The sequence below is a fragment of the Zingiber officinale genome, chromosome 10B (genome assembly GCF_018446385.1).
Source record: "Zingiber officinale cultivar Zhangliang chromosome 10B, Zo_v1.1, whole genome shotgun sequence".
NCBI classification, from domain to species: Eukaryota; Viridiplantae; Streptophyta; class Magnoliopsida; order Zingiberales; family Zingiberaceae; genus Zingiber; species Zingiber officinale.
In genome coordinates, this window is record NC_056005.1 from 27,092,515 (window position 1) to 27,112,183 (window position 19,669).

The following is a 19,669-nucleotide window of genomic DNA, read 5'->3' on the forward strand; positions in this document are numbered from 1 at the left end:
TAGGCTGTTCTGCGCGTCAATAAGTGGGTGGAATGAAATGTTTCATTAGTGTCAATCGGCATGGAACGAACCTTTAAACCTTGATAGCAATTGAATATTAGATAGCATTACTTGGTCAATAGGCGTCGCCTCCCTTCCAAGTCACTCAATCGAGGAAAGATTAGATAATAAATTTTTCTTCAAATTGATTTCTCCAACCTTAACTCTCTGATTTCTTCAAAATGTGGGCTTCTTCATTCGCTCAGATTTCTCCAGCTCTAGTTACTCAATATGATGTAGATAAAGTTTGGTGATAGCCGCTAGGGCAAGCCAATAAATCGATTTTTTTTTTTGGACCAAAGTTTAGGGCTTATAAAACTTAAGCCCAACACAAAAAAAAGGTTACATTTCAGTTTTTTTTTTTCTAATTGGGATTTAAATTTAAAAGCCCAAACTAAAAAAAATCATGAAAACCTTACACTATTTCCACGGCGCCTAAAAGATTCAACCAATTAGTCGACGCCTAGGGCCGCCTAATCCTACTTAGGCGCTAAGACCATTAGGTTGGCCGAGTAGCAAGTTTTCGGTGCGGCTCGCTGGGGCCTATTTTTAGAACACGGATAGGAGGAAATGCTAAGTGTACCAATATATAGTGTAGATACATGAAAAGAAAAGAAAAGAATTTATATGACTGTTATCAAATTAATTATTCTAAAAGGATCTAGTTCATATCCATGAATATTTGATTCTTTCTCAGCATTTAAAAACCAATCTCAATGATTCATCATAGTGGCATGGTATTGGTATCATATGATCTGACGTAATGCTGGGTGGTTGATCACTAGTCAACCTGGTGTAGGAAAAGGACGAAGAAAACGTAAAACCTTTCTTGTGCACTGGACGAGGAAGGTGGGATATTGGATTGAGGTTAATGGGTTAATCAGTTGGTTAGGTCTAATAAATCTGAATCTTAGGTTATATAGGGTGGGTTACTATAATCACAGCCTTTGTTAATCTAGAGGAATGCTTGTGCATTTTGTTCTAGAGGAGTCTTAGGTTATATAAGATGGGGTCGTTGTAACTTTCTACATCAGTCTTGTGTCAAGCACTGCATTCCACATTGAGGATATCTTAAAGTGAAGCAGAAGAGGCAATATAGGTCAATGCATTGTCTTTTTTTCTCACATAGACTTTGCAGTCAGATTATTACCCTCCCTCATTAGAGCATTATGAAGCATAAATTAAATCTCATGCTTTGCTACCAAAAACGAGTGACATGTCATTCTATGCACACACCAAGATAAGGAACAGTATGCAAACAACACCACAAGTCTAGATGAACAAGTTCCAACAATGTTGAGGAAGTCTTCGGCAAGATTGAAAAGGTTGACAAGTTGACAAAGCTGATGACATAGGCAAGAAGATAGGCATAGGGGAGGCCTTGGTTGACTACTCAGTGACTTAAAATTATTGTTCTTTCTAGTCCTCTTACTCATCAGTTCATCTTCTTGTTAACCAACTGATATCAGGTTGTAGACTACTAAATAGTATCAAGAGGTATAAAGGTAAATATCATGCCGCCAACTGATATGCTCCTTGTTCACTGGTGGTTCCTTGTCCAGTAAATTTGGACTGCAATCAATGATAAAACATTTTTCTTTCTTATTATTTTTGAAAAAATTAAATTATGCAATACTGCAACCAGTTGTAGACACAGAATCAACTTAGTGAATAAGAAAGATGATTTAGTTCAAGCGAGCAGTGGCAAATAAAAGAACTAACCGGTGTAAGTTCGCCCATAGTTCCAGTTGTCCAAGCCTGCACATAATCAAATGGTCACATTCTAAGTGGAATTGAAATGAAAACTATTAAATCCAAATATTTTATAATTAATATTTAAAAAGCACATACAGCGTTTATGTGACTGTAAAACTTTATGTTTACATTCCTCCTGTTACAATGGTTGTTATAGAGAACAAGAAATCTGACAAATCGACTACTAAGTAAATGGACTGAATAATGACCATAATGACATCATCCACAATGTGACAAATGAAACTGAACAAAGGATAACCTAGCTAATGTAAATTCTAAGCTCCCCTTGAGTCAAAGTATCCTTCTGGAATTTACTAAAAGGGAGATGCTAAGTGCTAACTATGGCTGCACTAGATATAGCTTTATGTCTTGATTGGAGCCTTTATAGATTAAATACTACATCTCACCATTGCCTCTAGGTAGACCTTGTCGAACGACTGTTGGCTTCTTGGAGAAAATGTTGGCGTTGGAACAAATGTCAGCAAATGCTAGCCTTGAGAGAACCTTATCAAAAATATGGATACTAGATTGCGAACAATTAACAATGGAAGTCATCCCCATTCTAATTAGTTATCACAATTTTTTACATTTGTGTTAGGCTCAAGCATCTGACAAAAAATTGTTTCTAAGAAAATGATTCTAGCTTTTTTGTGATTGGTATTTGGTAAACAAAGAAGTAATTTCCCTGAAATAAGATAGCAATTCATCATTTTTTAAAATAAGCTTTTAAAACTATTTTACTATTTTATTTTTCATACAACTTGGTTATGCTAATTTTTGCTCACTGCATATCAGTGATGACATCGTAATTATTTTATAGAAAAAAAATAAATAAAACATATAAGAAATTGGCTAATTATCAAATCTAGCACAGATTTCCATTTTTAGCAAAACCTTAAATGTACTTTCAGCTTTACAAAAGAAAAAATTAAGCTTAATTTACCACATTGTAATGACACTTTTATGAAAAATGATACATTAAATCATATAATGATTCAAATATTTTAAACATAATTTGTTAATAACTTTTTTTTCAAAAAAAAAAAAAGAGGTAAAAGTATCATTAAACTTCTATAATATCTGTTATGAAATTGAAACTATGTTAAATATTCGTTAAAATGAAAATTCATCCAAAAACTGAGGAGTTATGCCCGATTTTGCAATTTCCCTAAAGAAAATAACAAAATATACATAAATATAAAAATAAAATAAATTAAAAAAATGCTTATGAAGAACTAAAATTTATAGATGAATATAATTGACAATGTAAAATATTACCTAGGTTGATGTGTCCTAAGACATGCAAAAACAGAAAGAAAAATATGTAAACCAAAATAAACAAAAAATCTCCAAAATCTAAATATACAGTGGACAGTATCTTAATTCAAACAGGAAAGAGTGCATCATGCTCCAATGCCAAAAGTTAAAATTCACACTCAAAGCCTCAAGCTTTACAAACTCTCCAGTTTGCCTCTTAACTTTGTGAGTGTTTGTGATGAAGCAATGAATGTAGGAGCACTTTGAAGTTAATAAAAGCCTAAGACAAAGGGCAACCTCACTAGTGAGGCTGCAAGGTTAAGTCCATTATTGCCATCCTTACTACCAAATGCAATGTCGGCAGGAGGCAATATCATTAGTAGCATTAAGAGAGTGAGAATGAGGAAGTGGGGCAAGTGAGTGGCACACTTTTAAGGAAGCCAATAACAGATCCTGCATTTGGTTGACTCCTACTGTCTGACCTATAATTATATGGGTATGGGTTTGAGTTTAATTGGTTGAGTCATAAATGGGGCCAACATGATCTACAAATAAAATTGGCCATGTTTGGGTTTGATAAATTGGCCCACTTTGACTCATTCAAACATGACCCAATGACCACATTTAAATATAAGTACGCCTGCTTTGACCCATTTTACTATGCAATTAACCCCTTTAAACATTTATTCATTGCTTGGTATGTTCTTTTAATTTTTCATATGGGTTCACAAATATTGTTTTACGTGGTAGCCTGTGATCCACCTATGATATGAGTCAACACAATCCATTTAATTAAATGGGTTTTGTCGGGTCTGTCCATTTAAACCCTTAATGTGTTTAGGACCATATATTTTGACTTGTTCGTTAACCAGATTATGTTCAGGTCAAAGTTGAATATTTGACTTGTTGATCTGATTTGCCATTCCTAGCTCCTTGTTGGGATTGTCACTTGGGCTTACAAAACTGTCATCTTTCTCCTTTGATGTTGTGCACATGCTTCAACTCTCTGGCAACTTCTTGTGCCTCAATGATTGTGCACTATAATGGACCTTCATCAGGAAAAAATTTATTGAGGTGGTTGGTGCATGGGTAGAGTAATGCTTTCAAGTTTCAAACACTTAATACTTATCATCACCTATACTTTGCAATTTCTATGCCTCTTAAAGAACCCTGACCTCAACTTGATGGGGAAGAGGAGAGTAGGGGCAAGGCCTCGCATCTCGCTCGATAAGGGGAGAGGAGAGTAGCACAGTGTATTGATCCGGAGAGGAGACGACACAGTGAATTCATTTTAACTTTAGATTTCGGATGAAAACTTTAGATAGTTGATTCAATCAAATCCTAACTTAAATAAGATAGTTTACATAGACTTTCTCATAGTTTACATAGACTTTCTCAAAGCCTAATTGAATTATCCTATTAAAATATATATATAAATTTATTTTAAATTTTAAAATTATGAATAAACTATATTTATTTATTATATATTTTTTCAACCCATTATTGTTATTATTATTATTATTATTATTATTATTATTATTATTATTATTATTATTATTATTATTATTATTATTATTATTATTATTTTATTTATTCTAAAAGGAATTTTACTCAAATATCATGTTTTGGTCTTCATTGATCAATTTGATCTCCTATCAAATACTAAATTTTAAGAATTTTTAATAGGATCTTATGATTCTACGATCTGATCCCGATTCTCACCATCGATCTTGCATAGGATTACGATCACGATCACGATACTGCAAACTAGGTAGACACATGTTGGAAGATAGCGTAAGTGGATCATGCTCTCTCTTTGGCTTGTAAATGGATATACATCATTGTTCAGTCTGAGATACTATCACTCTACAACTCAAATGTCATTAAAGGGCTTCTGATATATATATATAGTATTTTGATTCACTTTTTCTCTTTTAGTGGGAAAAGATCTAAAAGCAAGGTGCATATCGCATACCCATACACCATGCAATATGATAAGATAAGCACATGGCATAATAACTAAGGTCAAAATTTAGATTTATATGTGCTTATGCACAATAATGCAAGTGATAAGCACCTTGAGCATTACCCCAAATTACCTTTTGATAACTCTCCCTTTTCCAGTGGATACCATAGCCTTCTCTAAGTGCCTAATTTTTATAGATCACAAGGTATAATGATCTTAGTTTGATGATCAATACTTGCGCAAATCATGTAAACTATAGTAATGAACTTAATCGCTTCTAGGAAGAATCTTAAATGGGATGGTCTAATGGTTAGCCTACGAGTTTTGCAACACATGACCCATGTGTTGTATGGTTTAGATCAACCAAAACAGCACCATAGAACAGTTATAAGTTTTTTATATGCACAAGTTAAAATAGGAAAAAGGAACTGCTTTTTCGAAGAAAATATTTTCCATCAGACAAATAGAGTTATGTTAGAGAACCACAATAGGCTTCCACGAGATATACACAATGGTTCCTTACCCAACAAATAATGGAAGCTAACTCTGTTATGTATTTGTGTCACACCTTCTGGGTTGTCCTGGTATAATCCTAATGTGAAGTTATATATGGTATTTCTAATATGTATTTATCAATGATCTTGAACGACTAAAATGACTAGAGATAGAGTCAAGCAGCAAAAGAAATATAGTAATCATAGTACAGATGATTATCCATATTATGCCAACACAACACATACAATATTAACAATCAACTTGATGATTAACAGGTGTTTGAGGGAAACCACTATCAAACAAAGGTAAACCACGAAGTTGAAAATTTTAATTAAACTTTATGCAAATAAATTCACATATTTCATCACGGTTTGATGCTTAATTAACTAAATGGCAATTTTCTGTTTATTGATCTACTGGATGAAGTCTAATTAGCTTAATGGTAGGTTACTGGACATTCACTCACAGCACAAAGCTTGTCAATTAAATGAAGGTTTATGGTATTATTCATATACCCATCTAACGGCAAGAAGCTTAGTTAACTAAAACAGCAGATAAGCCATTCTTCAGTCACCTTGATGCTAAGAGAATCAACTAAACACTTCACTAAATTTGACTAAATTTCTGGATGTTAAAGCGCATACCTCATCAGCAGCATGGAACTCAGATAGACTTATCCGTCTTTCATGTAGAATTAGGTTTTCCTTTAGAACAAGATCCATAACCTGTAATTTCACAGCAGAATGATGAATCTACAATGTACATTAGCTGAAAGTTTCCGCAGAACCAAACTTGTCATGCATTTGTAGAATTAAAATAAAAGGAACACTTAAATATTCACTTTCTTAAGATTGCATGTTAAGTTTTTAAATGATGAAACATGATACAAGTGCATCTTTGAGATAATCTTAATGTTTAAGTATTGAAGCTGGTTTATCCTATTTTTCTTAACTTTTGTTCTATTTCATTTATTTCATCTTAGGATTTAATAGTCATGTGTCATGTATTTTAGTGAGTTTAGATGGCTGAAAATAGTTTGGGATAAATGGAGATAAAAGCAAGGATTAAAGTCATAGTTTTGATTATCAGTCGAAATGATACAAAATCCGAACTGTGCAATTCCAACAGTTCACACATTTTTGGCATACTTCAAAGGGTGCCAAGATAATTTTAAATTAGTTTTGCTAACATAATTCCCTTCCGCATAGCTTGTATAGTTCCAAATTTGAAAATTAAATGTAGCAATTTTATTTTATACCTAAACTTTAAAACAATGTGGGTCAATCCTTCCCTGGGACCCTATATTGGATGGAGCTTCGTGCACCAGACTACCTTTTACCGAAGCTTTAAAACAAAAAAAGCCCCTGGCCTATTAACTCTTCTCCGAACCTGTACCTCTTTTCTCCACCAGGCTTCTAAATCTCCACAAATAGCAGAGGATGAATATCCAGATGTGGATCTTTGCCTCACGATCTCCTTTTGCACATCCTCCTCCAGTAGAGTTGGCCAGCGACAAAATTGTCTATTGGTTCATAAATATGAAGATATGAGGTTGAGGATGAAGATCTTCTTCAGGAGGCCCTTCCTTTCTCCCCCACAGGTAAGCTTTTTCCCTTTCCCCTTTCTGCTCAAGCAGCAGAAGGAGATTGTCTTCTTCCTCCTGAAGCATATAAAATCTAAACTGGAAATCAAACTGGCTGAGCTTCTGGTCAGACGAGTCACGAGTGGTCAATTGGTGGAACAGCAAAGGACCGATAGAGGTGCAGCAGTGTGTTCATTTGGCACTTGAGCCTTTTAGAGCTGTCAAACACTCTTGACAAAAATTATTTGGTGGTCCTAAAGGACTTCAAATCAAGAGAAAAAAAAAACATACAGTTATCATTAGTGGATGTGCCAATTTCGAAAGGACTCAAACCCTAGGGAAACAAAGCATTAAAAAACTTAAGGGGGTAATCGTGGTGAAATGGTGCCAATTTAGCATGAAATTGAACTTTTTAAGGCCATCAAGTACTTGTAGCTTCTTATCGTGATTTGGTTTAGGAGAGCAAAGGGGTATATTGGAAAAACAGATGCGCCCTTTGGTAAATACCAAAGTAGGATACACCTTTTTGTGTGATAAATATTAACACTATGATTGTCAGGGCTTTACTAATTGGGAATATAAGAATAGCAGAAAAATATTTTAAAATAGAAATATAAAACTTACAGTTGCTCGAGTTATGCCTGGAAGGCAATAGTCAGCATGAGGAGTCAAAACATGCCCCTTCTTTACCATAAACTGAAAAAGAACGAATGCATTTTGATTTAACTGGATATTATTGAATAACACCTCAGTATAACTACAGCAATGTCTCACGATGTTTGTAGCATTAGTTTCAGAGACAAAACCATCTTTGTCTAGCATGATAGCGTCCTCTGCATTGGCAAGGTTCCCTTCTATCTGGGAAAAAAAATAGTCAGTTAGACCAAGAACAGGACAGAAGAAGTATGATTCAATTTTGAAGGAAAAAGAAGACCTTGGCCAAAATGTTGTTGATCAGATTATTGTGATGAATCTTGGAGTCTATGCTCTGAAAGAAAGGTGCAAAAAGTGACTCTAAGCATACACACAATACGAACAAAGAACATATTTGAACTTGCATAATAAAAACTATATACAATGCAAAAAGAATTTTGGTGATATAAGTCCATGAAATAAGTGCTAACTTTTAAGTTGTATGTGTCATTGAAGTTTATTTGCCAAATGACATGAAGCAAACAATCATAAAGCACACCTAATTTTTTAGCAAAATTAGTAACCTACTTTCAGGAAATTAAGGCATTTATTTCTATTTCCTTATAAAAACCACAAGATTTCGATGAACAAAGATATAGAGTGATACAAGGTTATACCAGTTCTAGTGCCAATATCAATGGTGTGGTGGAATGACAAGGTTCCGGTGCCAACTAGCAAACCATTTGACGATTTAAGATGGTGCTAATTCGCAATGATCACAAGGATAAGTGCTAAGGATAGAAGAAGAGGAAAATTGAAAGAAGATGAAAAGAGGACACGAGGAAGAGGATTGAGGAAAACAAGAGAAACAAAACTTATACCAAGTCTAGTGTTTGTAAGATTGTTAAGGAAATTTCATTATAGTTGATCATGGCAATTCACCAACCTTCGTTAGTAACTAAAGCAAGGTTTAAAATTTCGACCCGTGCCGAGGTTTCGGTCCTAGACCGGAACGATTCGGTTTCGGTATCGTATCATGCCGATACAGTTTCGGCATTTTTTTATTTATATATATATAGTAATTATTAGATAAATATGTTTATTGTGTATAATTTAAAAATAAATTATATATTGATTTTATATAAGTTCTTCATTATTAAACAACTTAATATTGTTATAAAAAATAATTAAATATAATTTTTTTAAAAAAAACAATTGATGCATAAATAACTCTAATTAAAATTGGTACATCATAATATAATATGTTAAATGGAAGCAATGATTCTTGTAATATTTTACTTAGATAATCTTTATAGTTCTCCAATGTCCGGATTAAATAATCATAATTATATAAATTAATATAAAATTCTATTTTATATATAATAATCATATAAATTAACTATTTGTTTATTTAATTAATTAATAGTTTAAATAATATATATTTAAAATAGTAAAAAAATTAGAATATCAATTAAATATCAAAACAGTAAAACATATAAAATAATTAAAAAATATATAAGAATAAAAATTTGATTTATTAGAATTTTTATAAAATTTTTAAAATTTATTTAAGAATTTTAAAGATTTTTTTAGAATTTTTAAAATAGTAAAAAAAAATTTAGAAAATTATTTAATGAAATTTATTATTTTTTAAAAAAATTTAAATGTATTATTTTATATTTTATTAGGATAATTTAATTAGGATTTGTGAAAGCCTCTTTAACATTATAACATATCACAATTAAGTGGGAATGGGAATTGTTTTATTTATTTAAGTTGCAAAATTAAATTCTGCACAGTAATCCGTGGCTTCGTCGAAGCCACGACTCACCCGCGACGCCGCGACCCATCTGACGCCCCGCGGACGCCTCCGACGGCGCCGGAGGCGTCCGGCGACACCTCTGGCGGCACCGGAGGCGTCCGGCGATGTTCCGACGGCGCCGGAAGCGTCCCGTGACACTTTCGGCGCCGCCAAAAACGTCGCGTCCCGACGCCTCCGTAGCCCTCGACCTTTTTGGCGCCCCGCGACGCTTCCGGAGGCACGAGAAGATTCTAGCGACGCTGTCCATGCTGCCGCGCGACGACGAGCGACGCACAACGCCGACGAAATCTTCCCTAGGTTGGTGCCGGTTTCGGTGCACGGGCAGAACGATAAGTTTCGCCCGTTCCGCCCGGCACAGAACGAAATTTTGAAGCTTGAACTAAAGTACTAATTTCATCAGCTAGCATTGGAGTCTGCTTTAACCTAGTATAGTGGTTTCAAGAATGTTTCCATACCAATGGGAAGGAGGAATGGTTCATCTTGCTAGATATCAGGCAAGGCAAACAAAATTATAACCGATGAGACAGACATTGGTTGCTTAATAGGTTTATGGGCATTATGTTCATTGGCTAACCTGGTTTTTATTCAATTGGTGATACATTATTCAATTTAACAAAGATTATTCCTTATGATATGTTCCTAGTGATAAAAGTTTGGTGATTGTTTCTTGAATGTTAAGGTGTAAACCTTAAATATGAACTTTTAAGGGAGATTCTTCTGCTAAGTAGCTTTCACCAAAAAATTTCCCTTGGAAAATAGCATTAGTGTAGATTCGAGAACCAAGGTAGAGTGATGGGATGTGGGGTTCTTTGGTATGGAGTAGGCATGGGAGGATTGAGTAGTGGGATTCTATGATGGTGCAATAATTGAAGGATTGTCCCATTGATTCAGAGTGACCAACATCAATATTGAGGTGCTGGAGATGGAGAGGCCCTGGTTGCTCAAATATTTTTTGGAGACATCACACACAAGTGGGCCCGCAAGCAATTAACATGGCATGGAACCTTGTGACAATCACTTTTGCATCTGTTGAGCCAGAAAGTATGCTCCATTATAGTATCACACCAACTTGGCTTTGTTCCTTCATATTAATGGATTTGAAAGCTTTGAAGTTAGAAGTCTGCACCAACGTTCAAAATTTCATTCCGTGCTGGGCGAAACTTACTGTTCCGCCCGCGCACCGAAACCGGCACCAAAATAGTGATGATTTCGTCATGTCCGTGCGCTCGTTGTAGCGCGACAGCATGGGCAGCGTCGCCAGACGCTTCCGGTGCCACCGAAAGCGTCGCGAGGCACCTGAACCTTTGCGGGCGCCAGAGGCGTCGCTATGCGACATTTCTAGCGGCGCTGAAAGCATCACAAGACGCTTCAAGTGCAACCGGAAGCATCGCCGAACGCCTCCGATACCACCGGAGGTGTCGTCGGACGCCTCTGGCTCCGTCGAAGGTGTCCACGGGGAGTCGGAGGCCTCGAGGCGTCGCGGGCAAGTCGCGAGCATCGGGTGTGGGATTGACTATACAAAATTAATATTACCATTTAAATAAATCAAACAATTCTCACTCCCACTTAATTGTGATATTTTAAAGATGTTTTCATAAACCCTAATTAAATTATCCTAATAAAATATAAAAATATATTTAAAATTTTAAAAAAAAATAATATATTTTATTAAATAATATTCTAAAATTATTTTTTATATTTAAAAAATTCTTAAAAAATTTAAAAATTTTATAAAAATTCTAATAAATCAAATTTATATTCTTATATATATATTTTAAATTATTTTATATTTTTTACTATTTTAATGTTTAATTGATATTCTGATTTTTTTACTATTTTAAATATATATTATTTAAATTATTAATTAATTAAATAAACAAATAGCTAATTTATATGATTATTATATATAAAATAATATTTTGTATTAATTTATATATTTATGATTATTTAATCTGGACATTGGAGAACTATAAAGGTTATCTAAGTAAAATATTACAAAAACCATTGCTTTTATTTGATTCACGTCACTCCTTTTAGTAAGGTAACATATTATGATATTATGATGTATCAATTTTAATTCGAGTTATTTATACATCAATTATTTTTTTAAAAGAAAATTATATTTAATTATTTTTTATAACAATATTAAGTTGTTTAATAATGGAGAACTTATATAAAATTAATATATAACTTATTTTTAAATTATACACAATAAATATATTTATCTAATAATTACTATATATAAATAAATAAAAAACTACTGAAACTGTATCGGCACGGCACGATACCGAAGCCGTATCGTTCCGGTCTAGGACCAAAACCACGGCACGGATCAAAATTTTAAACCTTGGTCTCCACTGTATTACTAGACAAACTAAGATTTGTTCTTCTTATTAGTTGAATCAAAAGGTTAGATACTTCAAATCATTCAGGGTATAGGAAACTCAGTAAATTCAACAAAGAACAAAATTTTAGTAGAATTCTCTTACATTTGGTGAGTTACGACGAGTAGTTGCTGTAACCAATCTTATGCCTCCTGTATTGTCATAAACTGGTGGTTTCCATTCAGCAAGCACTGCATTGACCAGAAGAAAATTCTGACAAACTAGGATCAAGAATGTTCACTGCATGGGCATAATGACCTATTGTCTTAGGAATACATTAACAAGTTAATGATTATTTTAGAGGCAAAAATGAAATTGGGAAAAAAAACAAAGAATAAGTATGACTATAAAGTATAAACTACACAAAAAATTGTTGTTGTGTGATATGAGCTATTACCAATCAAAGTGCAACCATAAAGATTGAAAGCTGGACTCATACCAGAAGTAACCTGAGAGAAACAAATGACTTTTGTAGATATATACAAGCTATAATTTCAGCTCCACACATTTGATCCTAAGTCGATAGTTGATCGACAACCTACTACACTGATTACCTTCTTGCCACGCGTTAGAGTGAGTCTAATATGAGCATTATCAAACATCCCATTTGTTACCAGGGTCTTGAAAACAGCTCCTTTTATCTAAAGAGTGAATAACAAAGAAGTTTATTAAGTAATAATTATTTCATTTAAGACAAGCCTAGAATTAGTTTTACTATTTTGAAAGATTGCTTTGGCAAGGTTTGAACAGAATAGCAATCATAATTCTAACCTCTTCTCGTGTTGGAACATCAATAAAGGCTAAAGCTTTTGCTGAATCAAACATTCTGGAAGAATAGAAGCAGGAAAATTAAAAATATATTGAGCAACATATGGCTGCATTACATTGAAGAGTAGGATGGATAAAGAACACTACCTATCTAAATGTTCATCAAGCTTAAAGACTTTTCCATTGTATACACGGAGACCTTCCCACACTGCATCACCACCTTGTACAACTGAATCAAACACAGACACCTTTAACAACACATGGTTAGTTCACCAAAACAAAGAAACAAATAGTCTAAATGTATCAGAAGAAATGACAAAAATAAGCATTTCAGTACCTTGGCATTTTCACGAGGTAAGAGTTCATCACCAACCCAAATGAGAATTTTCTCATTGGCTGGGACAGGAAGAGGTGGAAATGGTAGTGAAGAATGGAGAGATGATACCAATCTCCTACAATGGCATCTGAGCATGTTGTAGAAAGGAAGGCTTTGTTCCAGCAAGTCATATAATTCAAGTGGAAAGGGCTGCAAATATTTTTATATCAGGAACACACAAAATGTGCCTCTTGGATGTCAGAGAAAATACAAAATGTCTTCTGGAAAATAGGAAATGGTGCAATCAATTTAGTAGTGTTAGCTTGAGCCAAGATATTGTTAACAAAAAGATGCAGAATATAATAGCCATGAATAACTCTAATTAACAACAAAAGTGTGCAGCAGACCATGAACAAGAGCTGAGGTAAATGCACATGATGCTTAAACAGACAAGCACTAAAAAAACTATGTCATAATGAGAAAAAATATATACTATTTCTTTGTAGCTGTTAAACCAATTAAAATAATTTGGCCTAATGGTCCATTACACCTTGCCTCCTATATATATAGGATTTATTTAATAAAAGATGAGACAATTACTCCCTTTTAACTTGGTACTAGAGCAACTTCCTTCCTCATCCACCTCTCTGATTGACCTCTTTAAGAGTTCGATGGATAAACTAAATCTAGCTGATTTACCTTACTCGGTACTCCCTTTGTGCAATCCTCAAGAATCTCCATTAGATTAGATAGAGTCCTTGCAACAATGCCATGATCTATGTTGTTTAACACTTTTGTCAAAGGTGACTTATGTCCATCCTCATCCATCAATTAGTGTTATCCCAATAATAAACAAAAAGAAAAAGGTTCTTTACCTTTAAACATTATTGAAAAGTCAGAATTAATGGTAAACACATAGCTTGAGACTCCTAACAACAGAAACCCTATGCTTACTCTCAGAGTCTCAGTAACAAGTGAATTTCTTTAAATCCTAATTTAACTACTTGGATCAGAGAAAATACTGGAAACCTTGGACTAAAAATCAAGGAAAATTCGAGTAATATTGAGTTACTTGAAGCTCAAGATTTTAGATCTAGGCTGTCCTTTAAAGACCTAACTAACCTCAAAATTCCTCAATAAAAATTATTGTGCTTAACTGACAAATTAATCTTAAATGCTGGGTGAAGTCTAGATCCAAATGGATAGCAGATGGTGACAAGGACACTTCCTATTTTCATCAACTTACCTAGCACAGTAGGATTGCTGCGATAAAGTATATTATCAACTGAGAACAGTGAAATTTCACAAGATCAACAATAGATTATTTCTCATTTTACAGTTTGATATGCCTCTCTTTAGAATTCTGATACTCAACAATATCCTTATGAATTTTGAGAGTTACAAATCCCTTCAGTTAATACTGAATTGCATTCTGTTCTTATTAGTGAATTCAGTTTTTTGAATATGGAATAAATTAAATTCCTTCAGTTAATACTGAATTGCATTCTGATCTTGTTAGTGAATTTCATTTTTTATACGAGTTCTTCTGCAGTTCTGCCTTTGTCGTGGGCCTTTCATCTTCACACTAGCTCTACCCAAGCCTTTTGCCTTGGTTGTGAGCTTCACCAAAGCCGTTTTCCTTCATCGTGAGCTTTGCCCAAGCCTTCAACCTTTGCTGTCAAAGAGCACTCTGCTTCATCGCAAGTGTCTTCCACCTTCGTCGTGAGCTTTGCCTAAATTGTGAGCTCCTTTTTGTGAGCATCTTCCAGCGTTGTTGCAAAAATTCAGCCAAGCAGGGAGCTAGTTTTGCAACCCCCGCCCCAATACCAAGCGTCTTATGTGACCCACTTTTCAGTCATGAGCTCCTTTTATGACCCGAAGCCATCAAGTAAGCTTCTTCCTACTCTACTTCCCGGTCTTCTACTGATTTCTCCTCCTTAGAGCAATTGACACCTACCTAAATGGAATGATATTGTATTGAAATGTTATTTTTCCGACAAGGAACCAAAACACTGAAGCAATTAAAGAATTTAAATCTTGATATTAACTCCTTTACAAGACATTGGCTTCTTGTATCAAATATGTTCTTGATTTTTTTTAATTTCCAAAGAGCAGTCAGCTTTTATTGCAGGATGCATCATTCATGACTATAACATGATTGTGAGTATACTGAGATTTGATAATGTGAAACATTCCAAGGAAATTGACCTTTGATCTTAACTAAAATTGATAATAAGCCTTTGTAAAATCTCTTGAGAAGGTCTCATCCTTACAGTTCATGAATTTCCTAAAGAAGTTCATTGGTTGGGTTCATGTATGTATTTCCTCCCCATATTGGCTTGCGAAATCAATGGAAACATTTCTCACTAATTTTCCAGATCAAGGAATATAAGACAAGGTGACCCCTCTACCACCGTATATGTTTATTCTTACTCAAATAGCTTTCTGATTCTTCTTTTGTGGATAAAATAAAAGTTACTTCTATTACAGTCGAAGTCAAGAAACTTTCTCATCTTATGTTAGCTGATGACTTTCTTATTGCCATTAAGGGAAATGACAAATCATGTAGGAATTTATTTAAACTATTTCAACACTTTAAAGGCTTATCAAATATTTCAATTAACTTGAGCAAATCAGCGAATTACTTTACTAATTGTTCGCTTATGGAACTTTTCATATGAAAGATGGTTTATAGTCTACGTCTTTCCTTGGAAACTATTTATCACCAAAAAGAATTCCAGAATGATATCAAAAAAAAAAAAATGTTGACAAAGTTATTACTCATAAAATAAGATAAAATAAAAACTATCTTTATTCTTTAGCATGGTTTCCTAATAGACATTCAACATGGAACTTACAATCATATGCAAATTTGGTTTCTCAAACCCCGTGGACTTGTGCACATTCTCATACCACCAAGGAGCCCAGATTCCATCAATGGATTTTGGTCCAGCTTCCCATCTGTACAATAATCCCAGATAAAGTAAAAAAAAAGTTTAATCTTTGTAAAGAATCATCAAGGTAACTAAGAAAATTGCATAGTTTTGAGTAGAAGATATAATTTGTAAGGCTCGATAATAAAAAATAGTATTCATCAGTCATGTAAAGAATCAAATTTAGAAGTTGATTTTTCTATCATATATAGACATACTTTAGCATGGATGTCTGAAATGGGATGTCCAGATCTTGACAAAGCCCACGGAGGACAACCTGAAGGTTAGAAGAGATTAATTGATTACTTTTCGAAACCAAAACAAAAAAGTTAAACTAAATGTTGGATTGATAATAAAACTAAAATATAGTGTCCTTAGTCATATTTTCTAACCAAACAATGTGAACCTAGATTAAATCACAGAAAAGTGTATTAATCTCCCTAAACAAAGTATTATAATACATATCAGTGAGCCTGCTACATCTGAACAAAATAACTAAGGTAAGGGGAGTACTGTAGCCACATAATTTCATTATTATTCAGATTGCGTAGATTCAAACCTCTCTTACTGGAAGGAGATCATAGATTGGGAAGTAGTTACCCTCCTATACATCTCTTACTTTAGCTGGTTTTTTTCTTCTAAATGTATGTTTTATACATGAATGTGATGGTTCAAGAGTTGGAGCTGGTAGGGTTTCGGTTAGTATGGTAGCTAGGTTGCATTCTATCATGAAGCCCTTTCTCCATTTCATCAAAAGCTTACTTGTATAATAAAGAAACGCTAGTTATAGTTCACTTTGTACAAAACTGAAGGGCTTACTTGATTAGGCACCAAGTCCATATTATAAATGATCATAAAAGCTTGATGTGTATGGTAACATGGTTTTAAAAAGCCCATATGTAGCCACCAAAATGAATTTCAAAGGAAATCCTCAGAGGCATGATATGAGTGCATAAGACAAATGCAGTCTGTGTGTGAAGTTGAAAAAAAACAAACGCCATATCTGGTTCATTTGGACCAATTTAGAATGAACAAAATTGACTTAAAACCCAAAGCTACCTATTTGGTAGCTTGTGACTTGTAACTCAATCCCTTGTTTTTGTAAATCATAAACACTAGATATAAATTATATGGATATTACTTAATTATATTGTTGTGTAATAATGATTACTGTGCTGCATGTGTTTTACATTCTATCATTGACATATATTTTCTACGTGGAAGTATGAATTAGTAGCATCAATAAATATACCTTATGGATTCAAGAGCAATCTAAACTGAAACTCTGCCATATATGAAATGAGGCACAAGGGGCAACAAGATGGGCAGCAAATTATTTCTCAAGCAAGACTGTGTGCGAGTACCCAGCACACAATCAGACACCTCGTGGCTGCACAACAATCTGCAGCTATGATGCATGTTGGATTGTTAATTGTTTTACCAATATAAATCATTTTTTAATACTTTTAATGTAGACTCATATACCTCCACAGATTGCATATACATTATGCAGTCAGTTGACTGCATGACACCCTCTATATACTTTTTAAAACCTTGTATTGTAGAACAGAGGAACACTTCTCTAGAGCAACAAAAGTGGACGTTCAAATTGCTGGTTGTGACTAGAGGGGCACTTCTATCGAACAACACGAGTGGATGTTCAAATTGCTTGTTGTGATCATCTGCAAAAGGAAGTCAGAGATGTGGGCCAATGGCTAAAGCATTTTTTATATTCCAGATAAAGAAAATTTGACACCCATCTGTAAGCATATTTCTATTGATTTGGATATCATTAGAAAGGAGTGACTAGAGGACCCATCCACTCCAGGGACCATTCAGAAATTAGTTCAAGATGCATCTATATTAGACACAACAATTGGGATGGAATTGAATTAAAATCTGAACAGTGGATACTGCTGATTACAAAATATACTCAATGGTTATTGCTTCATGGGAGGCACTGTACTTTTACAGAAAGGAATTTACATTTTCTTGGCAACTAAAAGTTTATAGAAAGGAATTTATGTTTTCTTGGCAACTAAAAGTTAAGTGCCTTTTAGAAAAACCTGGCACATCCAATGACAAAAAGTTAAAAGAAAGAAACATGCAAGGACAAGCTTTTCTTTAACCTTTACAAATTAAAGATCTAATGTGGCCAGACATTTCAATGGATACCATCGAAGGCATATTAATATAGGAAGTAGCATTATGTTAGTGGTAGAACAACTTACAGATTATGCTCACTTTCCTATTAAGTATTATCCACCACATATAAATTTAATTGGATTTGGATATAAGCAAGGTTTAAAATTTCGACCCGTGCCGAGGTTTCGGTCTCAGACCGGAACGATACGGTTTCGGTATCGTATCGTGCCGTGCCGATTCAGTTTCGGTATTTTTTATTTATCTATAGTAATTATAAGATAAATATGTTTATGGTATATATAAAAATAAGTTGTATATTGATTTATTATAAGTTCTCAATTATTGAATAATTTAATATTATTAGAAAAAATAATTAAAAATAAATTTATTTAAATAGAATTGATATAACAATAATTCAAATTAAAATGAAAGTATCTATAATAATAATAACAATAATAATAATAATATTATTATTATTAAATAAATAAAATAACTATTTATTCATTTAATTAATTAATAATTAAATAATATATATTTTAAATAATAAAAAATTTTAAAAAATAAAAAAAATCAGAATATAAATATAATTTATTAGAATTTTAAAAAAATTAGAATTTTTTAAATTTTTTTAGAATTTTTTTTAAAAATTAAATGAAATTTAAAATAATAAAAAATATATTAGAATATAAATAAGAATTATTATATTTTTTTTAATTTTTAAATAAAATTTAAAACATTATTTTTTCAGAATATTAATTAATAAAATTTATTTAATTTATTTTAATTTTAAATATATTTTTTATATATTTTATTAGGATAATTTAATTAGGTTTGTAAAAGCCTCTTCAGAATATCACAACTCCTCTTAGGAATTGTTTAAATTAATTAAATAAAATAAATAATTATTAAAAAAAAGAAAAAGAAAAAAAAAAAGGGCGTACGCGAGATCGCCCGCGATCATCGCGGGCGATCCCGCGGGAGGCGTCCGGCGGCGCCGGAAGGGTCGCCGGAAGCGTCCGGCTACCTTGCCGGACGCTTTCGGCGACACCATCGGCGCCGCAGAAGGCGTCGCGCACGACGCCTTCGGCGCGACGCCTTCTGTGCCGAAGGCGTCGCGTGCGGTGCCGAAGTCGTCGCGGGACGCCGCTGATGGCGTCCCGCGTCTCCTCCGGCGGCGCCGAGACGGGAGGTGCTCCCGTGCCGGTTTCGGCCGCCCGGCGGAACGGTAAAAACCGTCCGTGCCGGGCGGCACGGAACGGTATTCTCAACCTTGGATATAAGTATCCTACATGAGCATGGATCTAGCTGTCCAACATGATTGTTCAATGGGAGCATTGTGCAACGCAATGTCCAAAGTGGAGCATGGGAACAAAGGAGTAGACAACAAATCCAAGTATCAAGATCATATAATGACTATAAATGACCAATTTTCATCAATAACCGTTGTTTTCAAAGCAATCTTAGGGGTTTATATGGCCCAATTTCAAACTGCTTAAGCAAACACCCAAAGAAGTGAAACTATGATATATTCAAGCCAAGTTTGGGTTAGGTCAAATAAAATAATTTAACCCGTA

General features: G+C 33.9%; 1 protein-coding gene across 4 annotated transcripts in view; it reads right to left on the reverse strand.

Annotated features, from left to right (window-relative positions):
• LOC122028865 (branched-chain-amino-acid aminotransferase-like protein 1) overlaps nucleotides 1–19,669 on the reverse strand; it is a 42,213-nt gene that overhangs the window by 13,374 nt on the left and 9,170 nt on the right. For 2 of the 4 annotated variants that reach the window (XR_006124984.1, XM_042587807.1), the window contains exons 6-18: nucleotides 16,169–16,227; nucleotides 15,876–15,978; nucleotides 13,039–13,227; nucleotides 12,849–12,949; nucleotides 12,705–12,759; nucleotides 12,488–12,574; nucleotides 12,373–12,382; nucleotides 12,039–12,085; nucleotides 8,029–8,082; nucleotides 7,869–7,952; nucleotides 7,719–7,790; nucleotides 6,157–6,237; nucleotides 1,762–1,797 (exon numbers count right to left, since the gene is read on the reverse strand). Coding sequence is in view for 2 of the 4 variants with exons in the window: in XM_042587807.1 (XP_042443741.1) it covers nucleotides 1,762–1,797; nucleotides 6,157–6,237; nucleotides 7,719–7,790; nucleotides 7,869–7,952; nucleotides 8,029–8,082; nucleotides 12,039–12,085; nucleotides 12,373–12,382; nucleotides 12,488–12,574; nucleotides 12,705–12,759; nucleotides 12,849–12,949; nucleotides 13,039–13,227; nucleotides 15,876–15,978; nucleotides 16,169–16,227 (978 nt within the window). In the remaining 2 variants the exon portion in view is untranslated. Of the gene's footprint in view, nucleotides 1–1,761; nucleotides 1,798–6,156; nucleotides 6,238–7,718; nucleotides 7,791–7,868; nucleotides 7,953–8,028; nucleotides 8,083–12,038; nucleotides 12,125–12,330; nucleotides 12,383–12,487; nucleotides 12,575–12,704; nucleotides 12,760–12,848; nucleotides 12,950–13,038; nucleotides 13,228–15,875; nucleotides 15,979–16,168; nucleotides 16,228–19,669 lie in introns of all 4 variants that reach the window. The other 2 variants (XR_006124983.1, XM_042587804.1) reach the window with 1 other exon arrangement.